Here is a 15,197-nt window from a genome sequence, read left to right on the forward strand (position 1 = left end):
ACTCATTTTATATCAGAAATAAGCAATATTTCTTATGGTCTTAAGTCTTACTAGGTGTCATATCAATAATCCTGCCAACATTAATTTATTTCAGTGAGAGCTTGGGGCAAATGCAGAAAAATGCAGGGATTAGGCTTTACTCTGTACTCATGTATATGTGGAAGGAGACTGGGTTTGTGAGCCACAGAATAGTTTCTATAATTCTTTTGGTGTTAAGAGAACAAGGCAATGTTAAAACTAGCCTTGTGATTAGCAGTATTTGAAATACGTATTTGGAGATATAGTTAAGGCAACTTTAGGGGTTTTTAGTGAAGACATGGTGCAGCTGTTAGAGGAAAATAAGCTGATCTTGATGATCTGACTATGTCTTGGTAACATAGCTGGTGCTATTTTTGTACCACAGGCAGCTTATGTGGAGTATGACAACTTCTTCTGTGGTCCAGAGCGTTTTGTCTTAGTGTATCTCTCAAAGCTGAGCCTAGGAGATGTGGCTTAAGTGTTGTGTAAGCCTCTGCCAGCCTTAAACATGGCTGGCTGAGGTTGTCCTGAAAGACCTCTGTCGGCATAGGACTGCTGCCTTGTGCTTGGAGTCCAGCCTTTTTCTTGCCCTGGGAGATAGTCAGGGAGGATTCTTCTTCTTGCTCTGTAAAACTGCTTTAAATCTCTCAAGGTCTCAATCAGAACTGGTTCCCTACGCTCAGCAGCACAGAGGGTGAATGTGGGTGAGTGGAAGTGAGTAAGTCATTCAAGCTTTTCTAATGGAAGTAGAGGGGGAAAAAAAACCCAAACTATTTGCTTCATCTTTACCCCTCTACTTCCTAGTGGAAATCAGTTCCTTCCCCCTGCCCTAGCAGAAAGTGCAGAGACGCTTGGCTGCACCAGTGCTGCTGCYGCCCGTTTGTAGGGTGGTTCTCCTAGTCTGCGGTGGCAAGTTACAATGGTAAGACAGGTGCTGCTTGCTTGTATCGACTGTGGCTTGAGCCCAGTTGTGAAGAGTTGGGGTAGCCTTGGGGAAGAGGCACGAGTCTTTGCGCATGAGCTTTATTGGCTGTGTTTTGTCGTTATAAAACTGATGATGTCCTAGTAATCTTTAACAGAAATACCTTAATGAGCAGTCAGGTTTGTTCAAGGTAATGAACAAGCGGTCTGGCCTGGCAAAGTTGTCTTTAGAAGCGATGAACAGGTTTTGAGCACATTCAATTTGCTTCTCAAGTTAGGGAAGAGCTTAAAATTGGTTGTAAAATAGTCTTCTAGAGTTGTGTCAACAACGCCTTGTGTTCTGGATTTAGATAAATAATTCAAACTGCGACCAAAAGAGGCTGAGTAATCTGCTAATAGTCTCTTTGGCTTTGCGCATCCCTAAAGAACATGTCCTTTGGSAGCTCTCTGTTTCATTATAAACTGAAGTCTGATGGATTGGCTTTTGTGGCAAGACTGGTGGTGATGGGTGATGCTTTCTTTAGTGCTTACTGGGCCCAGGATTCTCCTTYGGTGCGAAAACTAAATCTTCCTGTGAATGGATGGGGGAAAGGGAAGAAGCATAACTTCCTCTTCAAATCTAACTTTTCACCCATGTCACTCTGCTTTTGGAAGACAGAAATGATGYGTTAAGGATAAGCAAAAGCTTTGTGTTTTCATCCACTCTGTGTATTGATCATGCACTGTCAGCCTTTCTAAATAGCGTATTTTGAAATGATTTTAGTTTGCATTATATTGAGACATATTTTATCTGCTGTACTCAATGTAGGACATCTGTCACTGTTCTCTTTAGTTGAGCTCCCTTTTTATTACCTGATTTTCTTTGCTCCAATGTATTTGTGCACTAGTAAGTAATAGCCTGCATTATAATGCAAAATGGCTGTTAGCTATTTAAGCTAGGCTCAGGGAAATATGTAGTAAAGTGAGGATAGTTGGAAGGACTAATTTGAGAAAAGTGAATTCTTAAAACCATCAGCTTGTTATGTTAACTGTAGTAGCTGTTCTTCCTTGCACAGCATTCAGCTCTAGCTCTGCTACTTTTTGGGTATTTTCAATAGGAATTCCCCCAGCAAGTGATGATTAAAAATCAGCCTGGTATTAACTTGACTAAGATGACAATTTATTTCGTTCTGTGTCATTCTAGGATATAACATGTAGGTTACTGTGTAACTAGTTGATGAGTTCCCCCGATATTACCTCCCATTGAAGCAGTGTTTCTGAAGCTGCAGCAGATGGTCAGGGTAAGAGCCTAAGGAGATGGATCAGAGTAGAAGGCATCAAAGTGGGCGCGGATTGTGCTTATGCTAAATGAGATACCAGAGTATAAATATAACTTCAGCCTGGCGTTAGAATAACTTCTGCTGACTTTTTTTTCCAGCATATCCAGTCAGGGTATACATACTATCTTAAGAACATGAAGCGATAACTTTGAGTTACAGCATATATGTGTATTTTAAGGAGCTAGTAGAGATATTGCTAAAATAATATTTACACATTGATGCTCAGTACATTCACGTTTCTTTCAGTAATTCCCTGAGATAAAGGGATATTATTCTCATTTTAGAGCTAGTGGGACAAAGGGAGGAAGAAGTTATTTGCCCTTGGTGGTGCAGTGAATTACTGGTAGATTTGGATTTAGGTGCTGAAACTTCCAGCATTATTTCAGTCTTGTAGTAATAGTGTTAAGTACTGTAAAAGCCAATTGCAGAAATTAGTTTCTTGTAATGATAGGCAGTTTAGTGACTGATAGGCTCCAGAACCATCCATAATTCACCTCACCAGTAAAGATCTGTGGTGTACCACAAATTTTGTGCCATGCATCACAGGAAGCGCAAACACAGCTCTCAAAACGGACTCCTTTCTGATGGTGTTTAATAAAGAATGGATATGTGGAGACTATGTAAACTCCCTTTTTGATCTGAGGRACACTCGTTTGAAATCAGATGTGTTGATGAGGTTGTGATGAAGCCTCTTTCACAAGTTCCCCCACTATTTTTTAGGAGATGAATGAAAGCCTGAAAGATCTCTCCATGGTTTCCTTTACTTTCTCCCTTCATCCTTCAGGTGATTAACTCTGTTTTACCCCCATCTCTCCACATACACATTTTAAAAAAAAGTAGACTCAAACCATGAGGACACAATGGACTTCTTGCAGTGTTCACCCAACAGACTTGGGCTGTGATCAGCTCGGGAGGCTGATCAGGCTTGGGGAAGGAGTTTAACTCTCTTTAGTTACCTGCTGGATGACTGCCAATTGATAATTGTGTGAGATGTCACTCGTGTTTGTCAAGAGCTAGGTGATGCTAAAGCGTGTGGTTTTTCAATTTGGTTTGGTTTGGGGTTGTTTTCAGTCAGCGATGGCAAAGATGATGGGATTAGCATCCTATCCAGCACCTCTTAGTTAAGGCTACATGGCTTAGAGGAATTGAAAGCGGAGTTTGTAATCGTGTCTGCATTAGAAGCTCTGTGTGGTTCTTGCAGAGCTCCGTAAGCTTTAATAGTCCACCGTATGTGGACCCTGATGCACAGAATATGAAACCCACGTTTCAACAGCAGCACCTCACGCAGGAGCTACTATCTTTGTATGTTAAAGTATGAAAATGTGTAGTAGCGAAACACTTTCCTTGCAGATTTTCTTGAGGTTGGCCAGAGTTCATGATCCTAACAGGACCAGTGTTTCGGTGGTGTTAGCTGGTTGGGATGTGTGGCTAGCTGTTTGGGGTGTGTGGCTAGCAACSCTGTGAGCCTGGTGGAAGTTGGAATACCTTTCATTTCTAAAGCTGCAGATTGTACAGTGATTGAGCAATGAAGGATAGTGATGTGTAAAAGTGACTAGGAGAAAGGAGTTTCCTAATGGCAGTTGTGTTTATTAAGTATAACAAATAGCCGTGCTGATTTAACTTGTTGTTTTTATTCATAGCTGCAATTCACTTCTTCACTCATTTCTATCTGTTAGGCCATAAACTCTCTAATTTGTTTAGGACTTAGTTACAGTAGGGATCCTGGTAAAACCCTCACTTTATTATGCATGTAATAAAGTCGCTTGGTTTTAACAGCTTTTTCAAACTGATGCAAAACAGGAAAGCAGCACTRTTATTCTGTCTGCCTAAATCTAGTTAAGCTTTGGTTGAACAGAAATAAGAGTTGAGATTCCTTTTTCTCCATTTTGGGAGTTCTTTGTTGGCATTACAATGAGAATGATACAGGAAACAGCCTTCCATCACAAGCCTGCTTTGCGAGGTGGGGGAAAAGGTGTGTAGGTGGAAGTGGTGTCACTTTGAAGTATTTACAGCAATTTGAAGCAGAAAACAGATATTTTTGGAGCTTTTAAAGATTTTTGTCAAAAAAGATGAAAGAAAAGGCTTTCTTAAAAGAAACTCCTTTTGCATCCTCCTGTTCAGGTTGCACCAAATCACCAAATCCAAACATGATACTCTGTATTGCTTTTGTGATTTCAGAAACATTTTTAAAATAAAGGTTTGAAATGCCAATGCGAATTAAACTCTCCAAAGGTTTACTTTTACATTATTTACGTTATTTTTACATTATTCAGATGGAAAGAATTCTAGCTATTTTGACCAATATCTTATGTTATTGTAAGATGAGAAAATAAAAATGGAAAACTAACATCGTATTGCCTCTTGTTTCTGAAACTTGATAATATAATTAAWTAATTCTTGGATTTTTGTGATGAATTTGTGGACTTTTATTTTGGGGAGAAATGCACTCAAATGTGTAGATACTCTCTCAATGGTAAAGTAATTGGAAGAGAGGCTAATACAAGTGATTCATACAGTCAGAAAGCTGTTGCCTCTTTCTCTTCAGCTTCTAACTGTTTTTTGATTCTCTAGTTTTGCCAAATCCAGTATCTCTATATTTGTGTCCATTACAGCCCTCTTTTTGAGAAAAGAGTTTTCCTAATTGTTTGCTTTACTCCTTTGTTTCAGAACCGAGAGCTCCAGATCATGAGAAAGTTGGATCATTGTAACATTGTCCGATTGCGTTACTTCTTCTACTCCAGTGGAGAGAAGGTAAGTTAGAAATAAATGAAGAACAGGAAAATGCCTCTCAGTAACCATCTGGGATATAGTGAACCTGTTCGAATTTTTGGAGACAACAAAGTGTCTCTTTGTCTCGAAACAGTAGACGTTTTTATATTGAAAAAATGGTGCCCAACAGATCATATTGGAGGTGATCCTTTTCAGTGTGGAAGTGTGTGCGTCRTTACTAGTATAATGCAACAGGTCTACACTAGGTTTGGATACACACAGCCTCTTTTTAAACTTAGTGAAGCRTGCAGGTCTTTGTTTGCACATCCTRGCWCTGCCTTTACCAAGTAAAGTTAAGATAGCTGCCAGCTACTTGCTGTAGAATGTATTTATTGGAGCTCAAGTAGGACTTTGAGACTACATCTCAAAATTCACCATAATTGCAGAAGAAGGAACTTTTCTTGTTTGAGATACTTACTATTCAGTATTGAAGCTCTAGTCAGTAGCTGTTACTCAAACTTACATAAAGTGTAGCTCGTATGATCCTCTGCTCTTACGCTCTCTGCATCCCATTCTCAGGTCAGCATTATTCCTAGCAGTAATCAGACTTGGAGTCATTCAATATGTAAAAGTCAGGCTCTAGCTAGCTCGTTTTTCTTTGTGAAGACGATTGATAAAACCAAAAGTATTGATATTTGTTCCTTCCACTTGATATAAGCAGCTAGGACCAGTAACTGGGAAAAAAGATGGCGATGTTGAGAATATGAATTAAAATGTAAATGCATATCATTTTATTTAAAATACATGGAGAGAGTGGAATTTCCGTAAGTGCAAATATATTTCCTATGATTCAGAGTTAAGAACTTCATAAAACTCATGTGATGTTTCCCAAATCCCTTCCTTCTGTCTGTTCCACAGACTGAGTTTAAAGGCTCAGGGGAAAGAATAGTACCCACCTGGTTGTAGCCTCTGTTAGAATGCTTATGCGTCAGAGAGGGGAGCAAACAGCAGGAATTAATACATCTAAAAAATCAGATTTTGTCCTTAGTTTTCTTTCAGTCCAAGTATAAAGCCCTCCCCCCCCCTTTTTTTTTTGAGTTACAAACTTGTATGCTAATATGAAGCTATAACAGCTGTCTTGTCTATTTATGCATTAGCATTTTAGGAGTTGCAGGTGAATTCAGGATGGAAGAGTCCTCACAGTGTCATTTAGTGCAAACTTACACTCAAAGCAGGGCCAGCCATGAAGTCAAAGAAGGTCTTTCTGGCCTATGAAAGTTAGTTTGTGCTGTGGTGTGGGGGAAATGGGCTAGGTGACCTTCTGGAAATCCTTCTAGTCTTTTAAATTTATAATTATAAATATTTATGTAAATTACTTAGAATTTTTGTATAAATTTTACAATTTTTATGAGCAGAATCTTGATTTGCCTTCAGTGTGGATGCCCCTGTGCACACAGTACTTTGAGGACTAAGTATATGAGCTAACAGAAACGAGGAGGAKAGTTACTGCTGTTGCCATGTAGTAGATCCACAGACTGGGAAAGATAGTTCAGTTCATGGTCTCTGCCCTGTGTGTCCAGGAGGTAGGGAAGAAGAAGACATCTTTGAAGATGGGTCATCAGGGGGCAGGTCATGGCAGGATGTTTGGATGTTTGGAGCCCTGCTGGTATCTCTCCAGGAGGCACTTTAAAAGGCCTTGGCTCAATGTCTTCCATGCTCTGGATGGAAATTTTAGAGCCAGGTTTCAGGAATCAAGCAGTGTGGGTTTTTTATGTGTGTGTGTGTGGTTTTTTTTTTTGGTAACTGGTTTATAGCTAGTGGAGTAAAATTTCATGGAATGCCAAGGCAGAAGACAAATGTCTTATAGCTTTACAGAATCACAGAATGGTTGAGGTTGAAATGGACCTCTGGAGATCATCTAGTCCAACCTCCCTGCTCAAGCAGGGTCACCTAGAGCATGTTAGACAGAGTTGCATCCAGGTGGGTTTTTAATATCTCCAGAGAAGGAGACTCCACCACCTCTCTGGGCAACCTGTGCCAGTGGTTTGTCTTTCAGTAGTTTCAAAGATTTCTGCAAACCATGGCCATGTTAAAGCTTCTCAGAGCACTACCACAGGAATCTTTGATAACACTAGGTTAAGTAAAATTATTTCTGAAATCTTTAACTTGAGGTTGAGCTAGAGACAGGATTTTCTACTTCATTGTTTCAGTTCCACATGGCTAATTCTTGGCAATGCTACTTCTGTTGAAAAATGCAGTGTTTTTCCAGGACAGGTGAATCTTGATGCTCCAGGGAGTAATTTTCTTTTAACTTGTGATACCTCATCTTAATTTTCAGAGTAAATAGTGAAATACCTGCTCTTCTCTATTCATGTACTGCAGCCTCTGCTCTCTGCCATTACGCTTTCCATTTCTACGCTGTTGCAAAATCAGGACAATGTGACCCATTCCCTAGGACAAAAGTGCACCCAGCACAACTTTAGCAGTGCAGCTGTTCAGGTTGAAAGGTCTCTTTGCAGGTCTGTACAAAATAATACTGAATTGGCTTGCCAGTATTTCCRTGTAGTTGGCTACTACAGACTCAAGTCTCAAGACTCAAGAAGATAAGTGTGTATTAGTTTGTCTGCTGCTGTTTGGGGAAAGCCCTAAGTAGCAGCAAGTTGAAGCTCTGAAGTTCATCTTTTGGGAAAGAAGAATAAGCTGTCTTCCCACTTTTTGGTCAGTTTGGAAAGCAATAAMATCATTTTGTCTCTATTACCTTCATAATCCAGCTAACTATGAGGAATGGGGGRAAAGGAGAAGAGTATACAGTAGTCTCATTTGGGTCCTTCTGGTAAGCAGAAAGGACGTGCAGAAAGCAGTTTCAAATTTAGATAATAACTTCCCAAAGTTTCGTATAAAGTGATTCCTGAAGCCAGGTCCAGTGAGAAAAGCAGTATAAAAATTCCAGGAAGAAAAAGTAGAGGATGCTAGCAGTGTAATGGTGAGTGGCGCTTGCCTTTGTTTTCTCTCTGCGAGTTTAATTTTGATATCTAGATGTTAAAAATTCTCTTGCATGAAGGTTTTCATGAAGSCATGATTGTGTTTGTCCCAGCTGGAGAGTTTTGTGAACTTCTCCCCTCTTTCTTGGTTTTTGATACCAATGCTAGAGTTGTGGGTGGGTTTTTTGGTATTTTGGGGGATTTTTTTTTTTTTGAGGAGAGGCTAATATTTGAGAAACTAAATTTGTCTGGATTTCCACATGCCCCAATGGATTTTTCCAAATCCAATTTATTTAAATTGCCTCTGTTTGAAAGTTGTGTGGCTGATAATCATTCAGTTCATTTTTTAATCAGTAGGCAATTTTAGGCACTAGGCACCTTAAAACTGTCTTTTTCTAGCAAATCTGGGGTTAAATTCTTGATTACAAGACTGGAAATAGCAGAAAAGAGCATAACATTGAGAAGAACAATTCTAARTGATGCTAACACTTTGTAGTGAGAGTATTCCTTAGTTGCTTCAAAGGCATTGCTAGTTTGTAGAGGTTGGAGCTGCCCTGGTCTCCTTTCTGGGGGCTCTCCCTGGGATTGTTTCAAGAGTTGGAGCTCTCTATCTTCTTACCGTGACCTCTTTTTCTTCTTTATCTCTCCACTTCTCTTAAACTTCCTTCCTGCCTTGGGGAAAAGCAGTCTGATTCTAGTAACACGGAAGTCTTGAATCAAACATGGCTCAACTAATTTCTTCTCCGTTGTTTTCTGTGATTGGGTGACTCCCTCTTTCCTGAGCATCTCTGATTTAGATTATCTTTTGTATTTCTTAATTCCTTCTCACTTAAATAGCTATCTTGCTGCTTGCTGACAATCCAAAAAATCTATTTTGTAAGCTGTGTCTTGATACACAAACTGTGTCCAGTTACAGTTCACAGGGAGCATCTAATATATATTAATATGACGGTTGACAAATTTGGCATTGATTGCTTCTGTAAATCATTTTCTTGTCAGTTCGTTCTTTCTGCAAGTTTACAGACATTTATCAGACCTGTTGGATAACTCAGTTCTTTCAGAAGGCTCTTCCTTAGTGAATTTGCCAAGGTAGATTCCACTTTCTTTCTGAGGTTTTATGAGATGTCTAATAGGGCACTGATTTTTTTTTTTTTTTTTTTTTTTTTTTTTTTTATTTTAATACATAACTCTAGTGTGCTTTTTGGTAGTCCAAAAAGACCACTTCTGTGGTCTCTAGTTTCCTAAGTAATCCTTGAGAAAATGGGCAGGTTCATGGGGCTAGCCAACTTTGCTGTGTTCAGTGGTAGTTTTGGTATTCTGTGTTGTGTTAAGGGGTTCAGCAAGACGCCTCATTTGCCTGACAACATTCACCTGGAAGATCAGACCRTGAGAGAGAGGAGGTTCACTGATTTCTTTACTACTTTTCCTAGATTTCAGAAATTACCTTGTATTGAACAGGAAATATAGATGTAAATGTTGATTTTTTATTTATTTTTATTTTTTTAAAGCATGTGTGCATGGAAGGGCTAGATTATTGCCTGTCCTTTTAATCTAAATCTGTGGAAAACCTTTTGGACTATACTTCAAGTGAGAGTCGATGTATATAAACTGATTTTTTATTTTTTTTTTTGGTTCCTCTGCTGAGAATATTCTCTGGTATTTTATAGAAGTAGCTAACTTTTTTAATCAGTGGCTGCTGAATAAAACTAATCAGCTATTCAAAACCTGGCGTAAGAGTTTGTAATTCCCATTTTTTTCTATTTCAAATATATATATTTCTTCATGGTATTTTGTAACTGTTGGATCTTCTTGTGTGGAAATTTTTGTGTTTAATAGTCTGATCAATCCATATCCTTGTCCAAAGGAGTCAGAGAGGTCACTGGAGCGATTTGTTCCTGCCTCAAATCATATAAAAGTAAAGTATACGCTTTTTTGTTGAGTCGTTGTGTGTGTGGTTATGTAACKTTTTTCTCTGTTTAAGGTGGTTTGTTATCCAGAGTGCTCAGTGAAAGCATATATGGAGGCACGAACAGATCACAAAGAGGCAACATGCTGACTTTTATGGAGGCTAAGCTGGCCCTTCTGCRTGTTGTAATTGATTTTTAATTCTATTTAGCCTTGTCCGTAAGGGCAGGCAGCCAAATTCCATGCAGATTCAGGATGGAAATGTACTCTCATATACTTAGGCTAGAGTTTAAAATAAATACGCAGGTGATAGCGCACAGCGGTTTATAGATGCAGCTCTGTATAGCTTACATGTGCTTTGGCAGTGATGTATTAAACTGCAGTAAAGAAAGATGGAAGAAGGGAATGACTAGCTTGTTTTCRACTTTGGGCCTTGCTGAATAGTTGCTGTTTCTCCAGGTTTATATCCCTGTTAGGAAGACACACGTCCTCCATCTTTAAAGGGGTATGAACGTTACCATCCTTTTTGCTAGAGTGGCCAGATGAGTCCTCACATAAGGATAATCAATTCTGTTCCTTGATTTCTTTAGTGAACTTTCTTTTTTTGAATAAAAAAAGAAAGATGCTCATACAAAGTGCRCCGCTGACAGAGCCTTGAGCTCAATTCTGAAAGGACAGAGCCCATGTGAATGTTTTGCAGCAGCCTAGAAATATGCTGAAGRAAGGGCCACCACTACAGATGAATTTGGTCACTATGGTCCATTTCATCCTTGGCAGATCTGCTGGGCTGTCAACAAAGGAGCAATTAATGCCAGTTATGATGAGTTTTGTGATGTTGATACCTCTTAAGACCTTGCCTGAGGCCTGCCAAGCTCATGTTAAAAATGACACCAGCCATCARGTAGTGATTATCAGTGACTGCTGTTACAGCTAGAAACGTGCTGGGAATTTCCTCAGTTGTAGGTATGAGCAGTTTCTCTGACTTCAAGTAGGTTGCGTTAACAGAAATGGCAATTTTGTCTGCCTGCAGTAGGACTTTGCAGGAATGTAGTGGGCAGCAATGGTTAGAAGTGGGATAGATCCTCAGTGTGGTAGATGCCTGCAATGGAAATGGGAAGCTTTGTGATTTCTGTCCAGGTCCATGAGCTGTCCAGTATGTCAGATTAGTTGATTTTTATCTTCTCAAGTCATTCTTCCACCAGGTCTTGTCACTTGTTTCCTCCATGTTGAATAGTCCTTAGAAAAGTAGCTTGTATTGTTTGTCCTGAAGCAGGCAGAATTTGGACGATTAGTKTATATAACCTTGCCTTGTTTACTCTGATGGATATATCCTGATGCAGAGATTTTCACAGTGTGGAAGAAGCACACAGGCAAGAAAATAATGGATTTCCAAAAACTTCTTACTGTTTTAACAATAGGGCATGTAGGACAGCTCAGTGATCTCAGTATCCTCTATTAGTTTTCATTTTCCTACAGATTTATTGCCACCTTATGATGGTTTCTTCACTTGAGAGCTGTGGTTCAGCAATCCGCAGATCACCTGTCTCAAAGAGCACAAATCAATCCCACCTTCTAGATCTTTGGCTGATTCTGACTTTCTATAACAAAATCCGTCATCTTGGAAATACAACTAAAAGCTGAAGGACTTTAAGGACATAAAATAGACAAGATAGGCAAGGCTTCCCAGCTTCTCTTGGTGAATGACCATTTTCTTCACTGTAGTCTTGTGGAGAGTGGAGGAGAGGAGATAAATATTAAAGAATTTTTTTTTTAAGATTAAGAAAAATTGTTCCATTAGAATCCATGGCTTAATGCATCACCTACTAATGCAGACTCTTTCACAGACATGAACAGAGCTATGCAATGCAAATAACCGTTTTAGACTAAAACACAGGAAAGATCTTCAATCTGAGTTACGTTAGATTTGACTCCCATCCTTAAGGTGCCCTTCGCAGCTGAACCAGTAGGCAGTTCATACATCAGACTGTATCATATTAAAGAGCAACAGGTACTACACAAGCATTTGGGAACATTTGACTGGTAAGGAGAGGAATAGAAGACTTGGGATAGCTGGAATTTCTGGAATTCAGTCCTGGGGCACTGAGGGAAAGAACTTGAACCCAATATTTAAAGTACTAAGTTGATTCTTTGACTTCTCTTACACTCGTAAGCTCTATGCTAAATTGTGGCTGAACATCCCTTACCCCGCCTTTCTTTTGGTGGTAACCATACTTCTGTTTTGAAATAGCTATAGCTGTAAAATGCAAGTAAAAACATGCATGTGTGGCCACTGGATGTCACCATTCCTTCATACAAATAAGGTCAGCTATGGCYGCATTTTTGCGTTTTTCGAATTTTTCTAGTATATCATGGCTACTAAGTAGTTTGAGTAGGAAGGCTGCAGATTCTTACTTTGTCAATTCCAACTTCCTTGTATCTTCAAAGTACTATGTCAGCCTTCAAGATAAGAAAAGGAAGGYGAGTCTCTTACTGCACTTGATAAGAAGGTACAAAATACATGCTGGTAGTAGCTTGAAGTAGAGAAAACGAGCAACTTTTTTCTTGATTCTAGAACAAAAACTATGACTTTGAACCCTGCATGTTGTCTAAGTGTAGATGGCTAAACAGTGTGTGAGAGACATCGTCCTGAATGCCAGCGCTATGGTATTTAAGTATCACTGTTTGAAAGAAGACATAATCCATGTGAAATGCTAAAATCGGTGTTCTGGCTTTGTCTGGCTTTCCAAATCCAATTTAAATCCGTTAGCACTCTTTGAAACAAGCTTGACATATGTAGTAGTCTGTCAATAATGTGTCTGTGTGTACACATTGCTTTGAAAAATCCAAAGRATCCTTTAATACAGTAAAGAAAACACAATCGACTTGAATAAACTGACTGGTTTATTTACCTCATATAGCCCTAGTACTGATACTGTTGGGTAATTTCTATAAAGGGAAGTGCATTCTTTAGGAATATTCCTTAATCATAGATTTATCTCTAAGCTAAGTGCTCTTAGCTTGAATAAGCTGATGAAGCAAGTAACTTCAGGGTGTAGTTCTACACTCACCAATTCTTTGATTGCAAAGTTGTTTTGAGAGACTCTTGTGTAGGTAATCTCCTCTYAGTTGTGCTCATACAGTTACTCACCTACAAACTGATTCAGTGGAATGACTTGGGTTTAAAGGTTAAAAACAAAAAACAAATAATCAAAAAACCCACTTTTACCACCACGTTGTTACTGACCTGCCAGGAAAGAGAAATCTGCAATAGGTGTGTTCATCACTATTTCCAGAATGCTGACCACTATGTTCACTCACTGGTCTTAGAATCAGTGTAGAATTGACAGTTCATGAGGACTTTTAACATCTTATTAGTTACTGTTTATTCTTCAGATACTCTTTCCCTTTGCATTGAATCTGTTGTTTAACATTCATGAACTCACTGTCTTCTGTCGTTGTGTTTGCAACAAATAGGTAAGGGAAAGAGTTGTGCTGTAACTAAYGTTGGTTGCACTTTTTTATATGCATATTACATATAGTGTGTGTCTATGGGATATGGGATATAGGCAAGAAAATAAAAGCCTTTGCATAAAGCAAGATTATATAGAAACTACTGTGTATTAATTTTGTAGCCTGTTTAATCTCTGTTTTCTGATACAAAGCAAAAAAAAAGGGGGGGGGGGGCAAAAAAAAATAGCAACAAACTGAGATGTGCCTGAATTAGTGGTTCCTGAGCCATTCCTAAGTGGTACCAACTGGTTCAATATGAAGGCCATGGCTTATTTGGATATTCAGAAGCAGTTTGTGTCAACTGAGGATTTATCCGCCAGATGACAAAAAGCAGCTTCTAACATTAGAGGCAATTGCAGGTAAATGAATTGTATTACTAAAATCAAAGCTCTAATGAAATACACTGATTTCACTTCTGACTTACTGCTCTCTGTCTTTTTATTCTTAAAGAGTGGATAGTCATAGCCTGAGTGACAAGCATAGGAAAACGTGAATGCTCTTAAACATTTGACCTGAGGAAGAAGGCTAATAACTTATAGAATCCCAGTGGCTATAAGGAAGRATGCATTATTTAATGCCATCTTGTTTTAACTTTCTTCCATTTATATCATGTAGTTTCCTGTGGACCTTGCTGGATCTCCCTAAAACTGTTTCAGACTCAGTCCTGACTGATAGGTTACCTTTGTTGGTTCCCAGCCCAGAAATTTTGAAATAGTAGTGTGGAAATAAGTCACATGTGGAATACGTGGTGAAGATTGAAAAAGGCTTCCTGTAATGGAAAGATAAGCCTTGATCTTCTCACCTGATCCTCAAGCAGTTGTCCTCATTTGGCAAGCTCTTTGAGCCAGCCCTGCTCCCTGGTGTAATACATCTGGGTCACTGGAAAAGTATGTGTTTAGGAAGGCTGCACGAGGTGGATAAACCAGGTCATGTCATCCTTAGAGCTCGTCAGACAGGACTGCTTTCTAGCTCGTGCTGAATCTCCRTGAGGGGAATCCAGGTAACCTACACACGTTATTCTGAAACCAGATTGTGCTCACAGGGAAGGGTGAGGTCTCTTTAAACAATACTCTGAGTGTTTATCAGATTCACATCTGGTGACAGCAAGAGCGGCCTAGGGAGAGGTGTTCATATGCCTTTGCCCATTCTGGGTGATAAATGGTGATACACACTTACCTAGGAGCAACACCACACAGTGGGGCAGTGCAGGTAGATCCTAAGGGTTGGTGGGTGCAGAGCTCCACCTCTGGATTCAGATACCTTGGTTTTCTTGTGTCTCTGTCATTTTATGCCATTGAATCAGTCCTAGTTCCAGCAGAGCAGAAAATAAAAATCAAAGTGGAGGAGAGGAAAGTAAATCAAATGTGGTATGAACTAAGAGTTCTTGAATTTTTGAATATCGCTGTTGTGGAGTAGTATAGAAAGGGTTTAACGTATACATTAGTATACTGTAGTTATGCAGTGTATATATATGTGTTTTACATGACTACTTTTACTTGTACTATGAGAGAATAATGAAAGCAATGTAATTACATTTTCACTCATTTTTTGCTGTTTCTGTAATCTCTCTTGTAAATCACCTTTGTCACATGGAACATGAATCTTCTGAATAAAAGTAATCAATCTTAGTAACAGCGTACTTTGTACTGTGACTTGCTGCTGGTAGGACCTTTTCATTCTATAAGGGGCAAGCATTCAATACAGCAGCATATTCCTCATGCTATATCTATCCTGAATTGAATGGAATTCCTATTCACAGGAATGTATTTTCTGTCCTGGTATACAGGTTGCCTTATCAGGCATACATTAACTTTGAATTTTTGGAACATAATTT

General features: G+C 39.1%; 1 protein-coding gene across 3 annotated transcripts in view; it reads left to right on the plus strand.

Annotated features, from left to right (window-relative positions):
- The window catches only part of GSK3B (glycogen synthase kinase 3 beta), a 154,485-nt gene that overhangs the window by 77,449 nt on the left and 61,839 nt on the right, over positions 1-15,197 (plus strand). For all 3 annotated transcript variants that reach the window (XM_085324661.1, XM_085324659.1, XM_085324660.1), the window contains exon 3: positions 4,926-5,009. In XM_085324661.1, coding sequence (XP_085180787.1) covers positions 4,926-5,009 — 84 coding nt within the window. The remainder of the gene's footprint in view (positions 1-4,925; positions 5,010-15,197) is intronic.

Source organism: Rhea americana, unplaced genomic scaffold, assembly GCF_003343005.1.
Source record: "Rhea americana isolate MKP2758 unplaced genomic scaffold, rheAme1 scaffold_92, whole genome shotgun sequence".
In the NCBI taxonomy this organism is placed as follows: Eukaryota; Metazoa; Chordata; class Aves; order Rheiformes; family Rheidae; genus Rhea; species Rhea americana.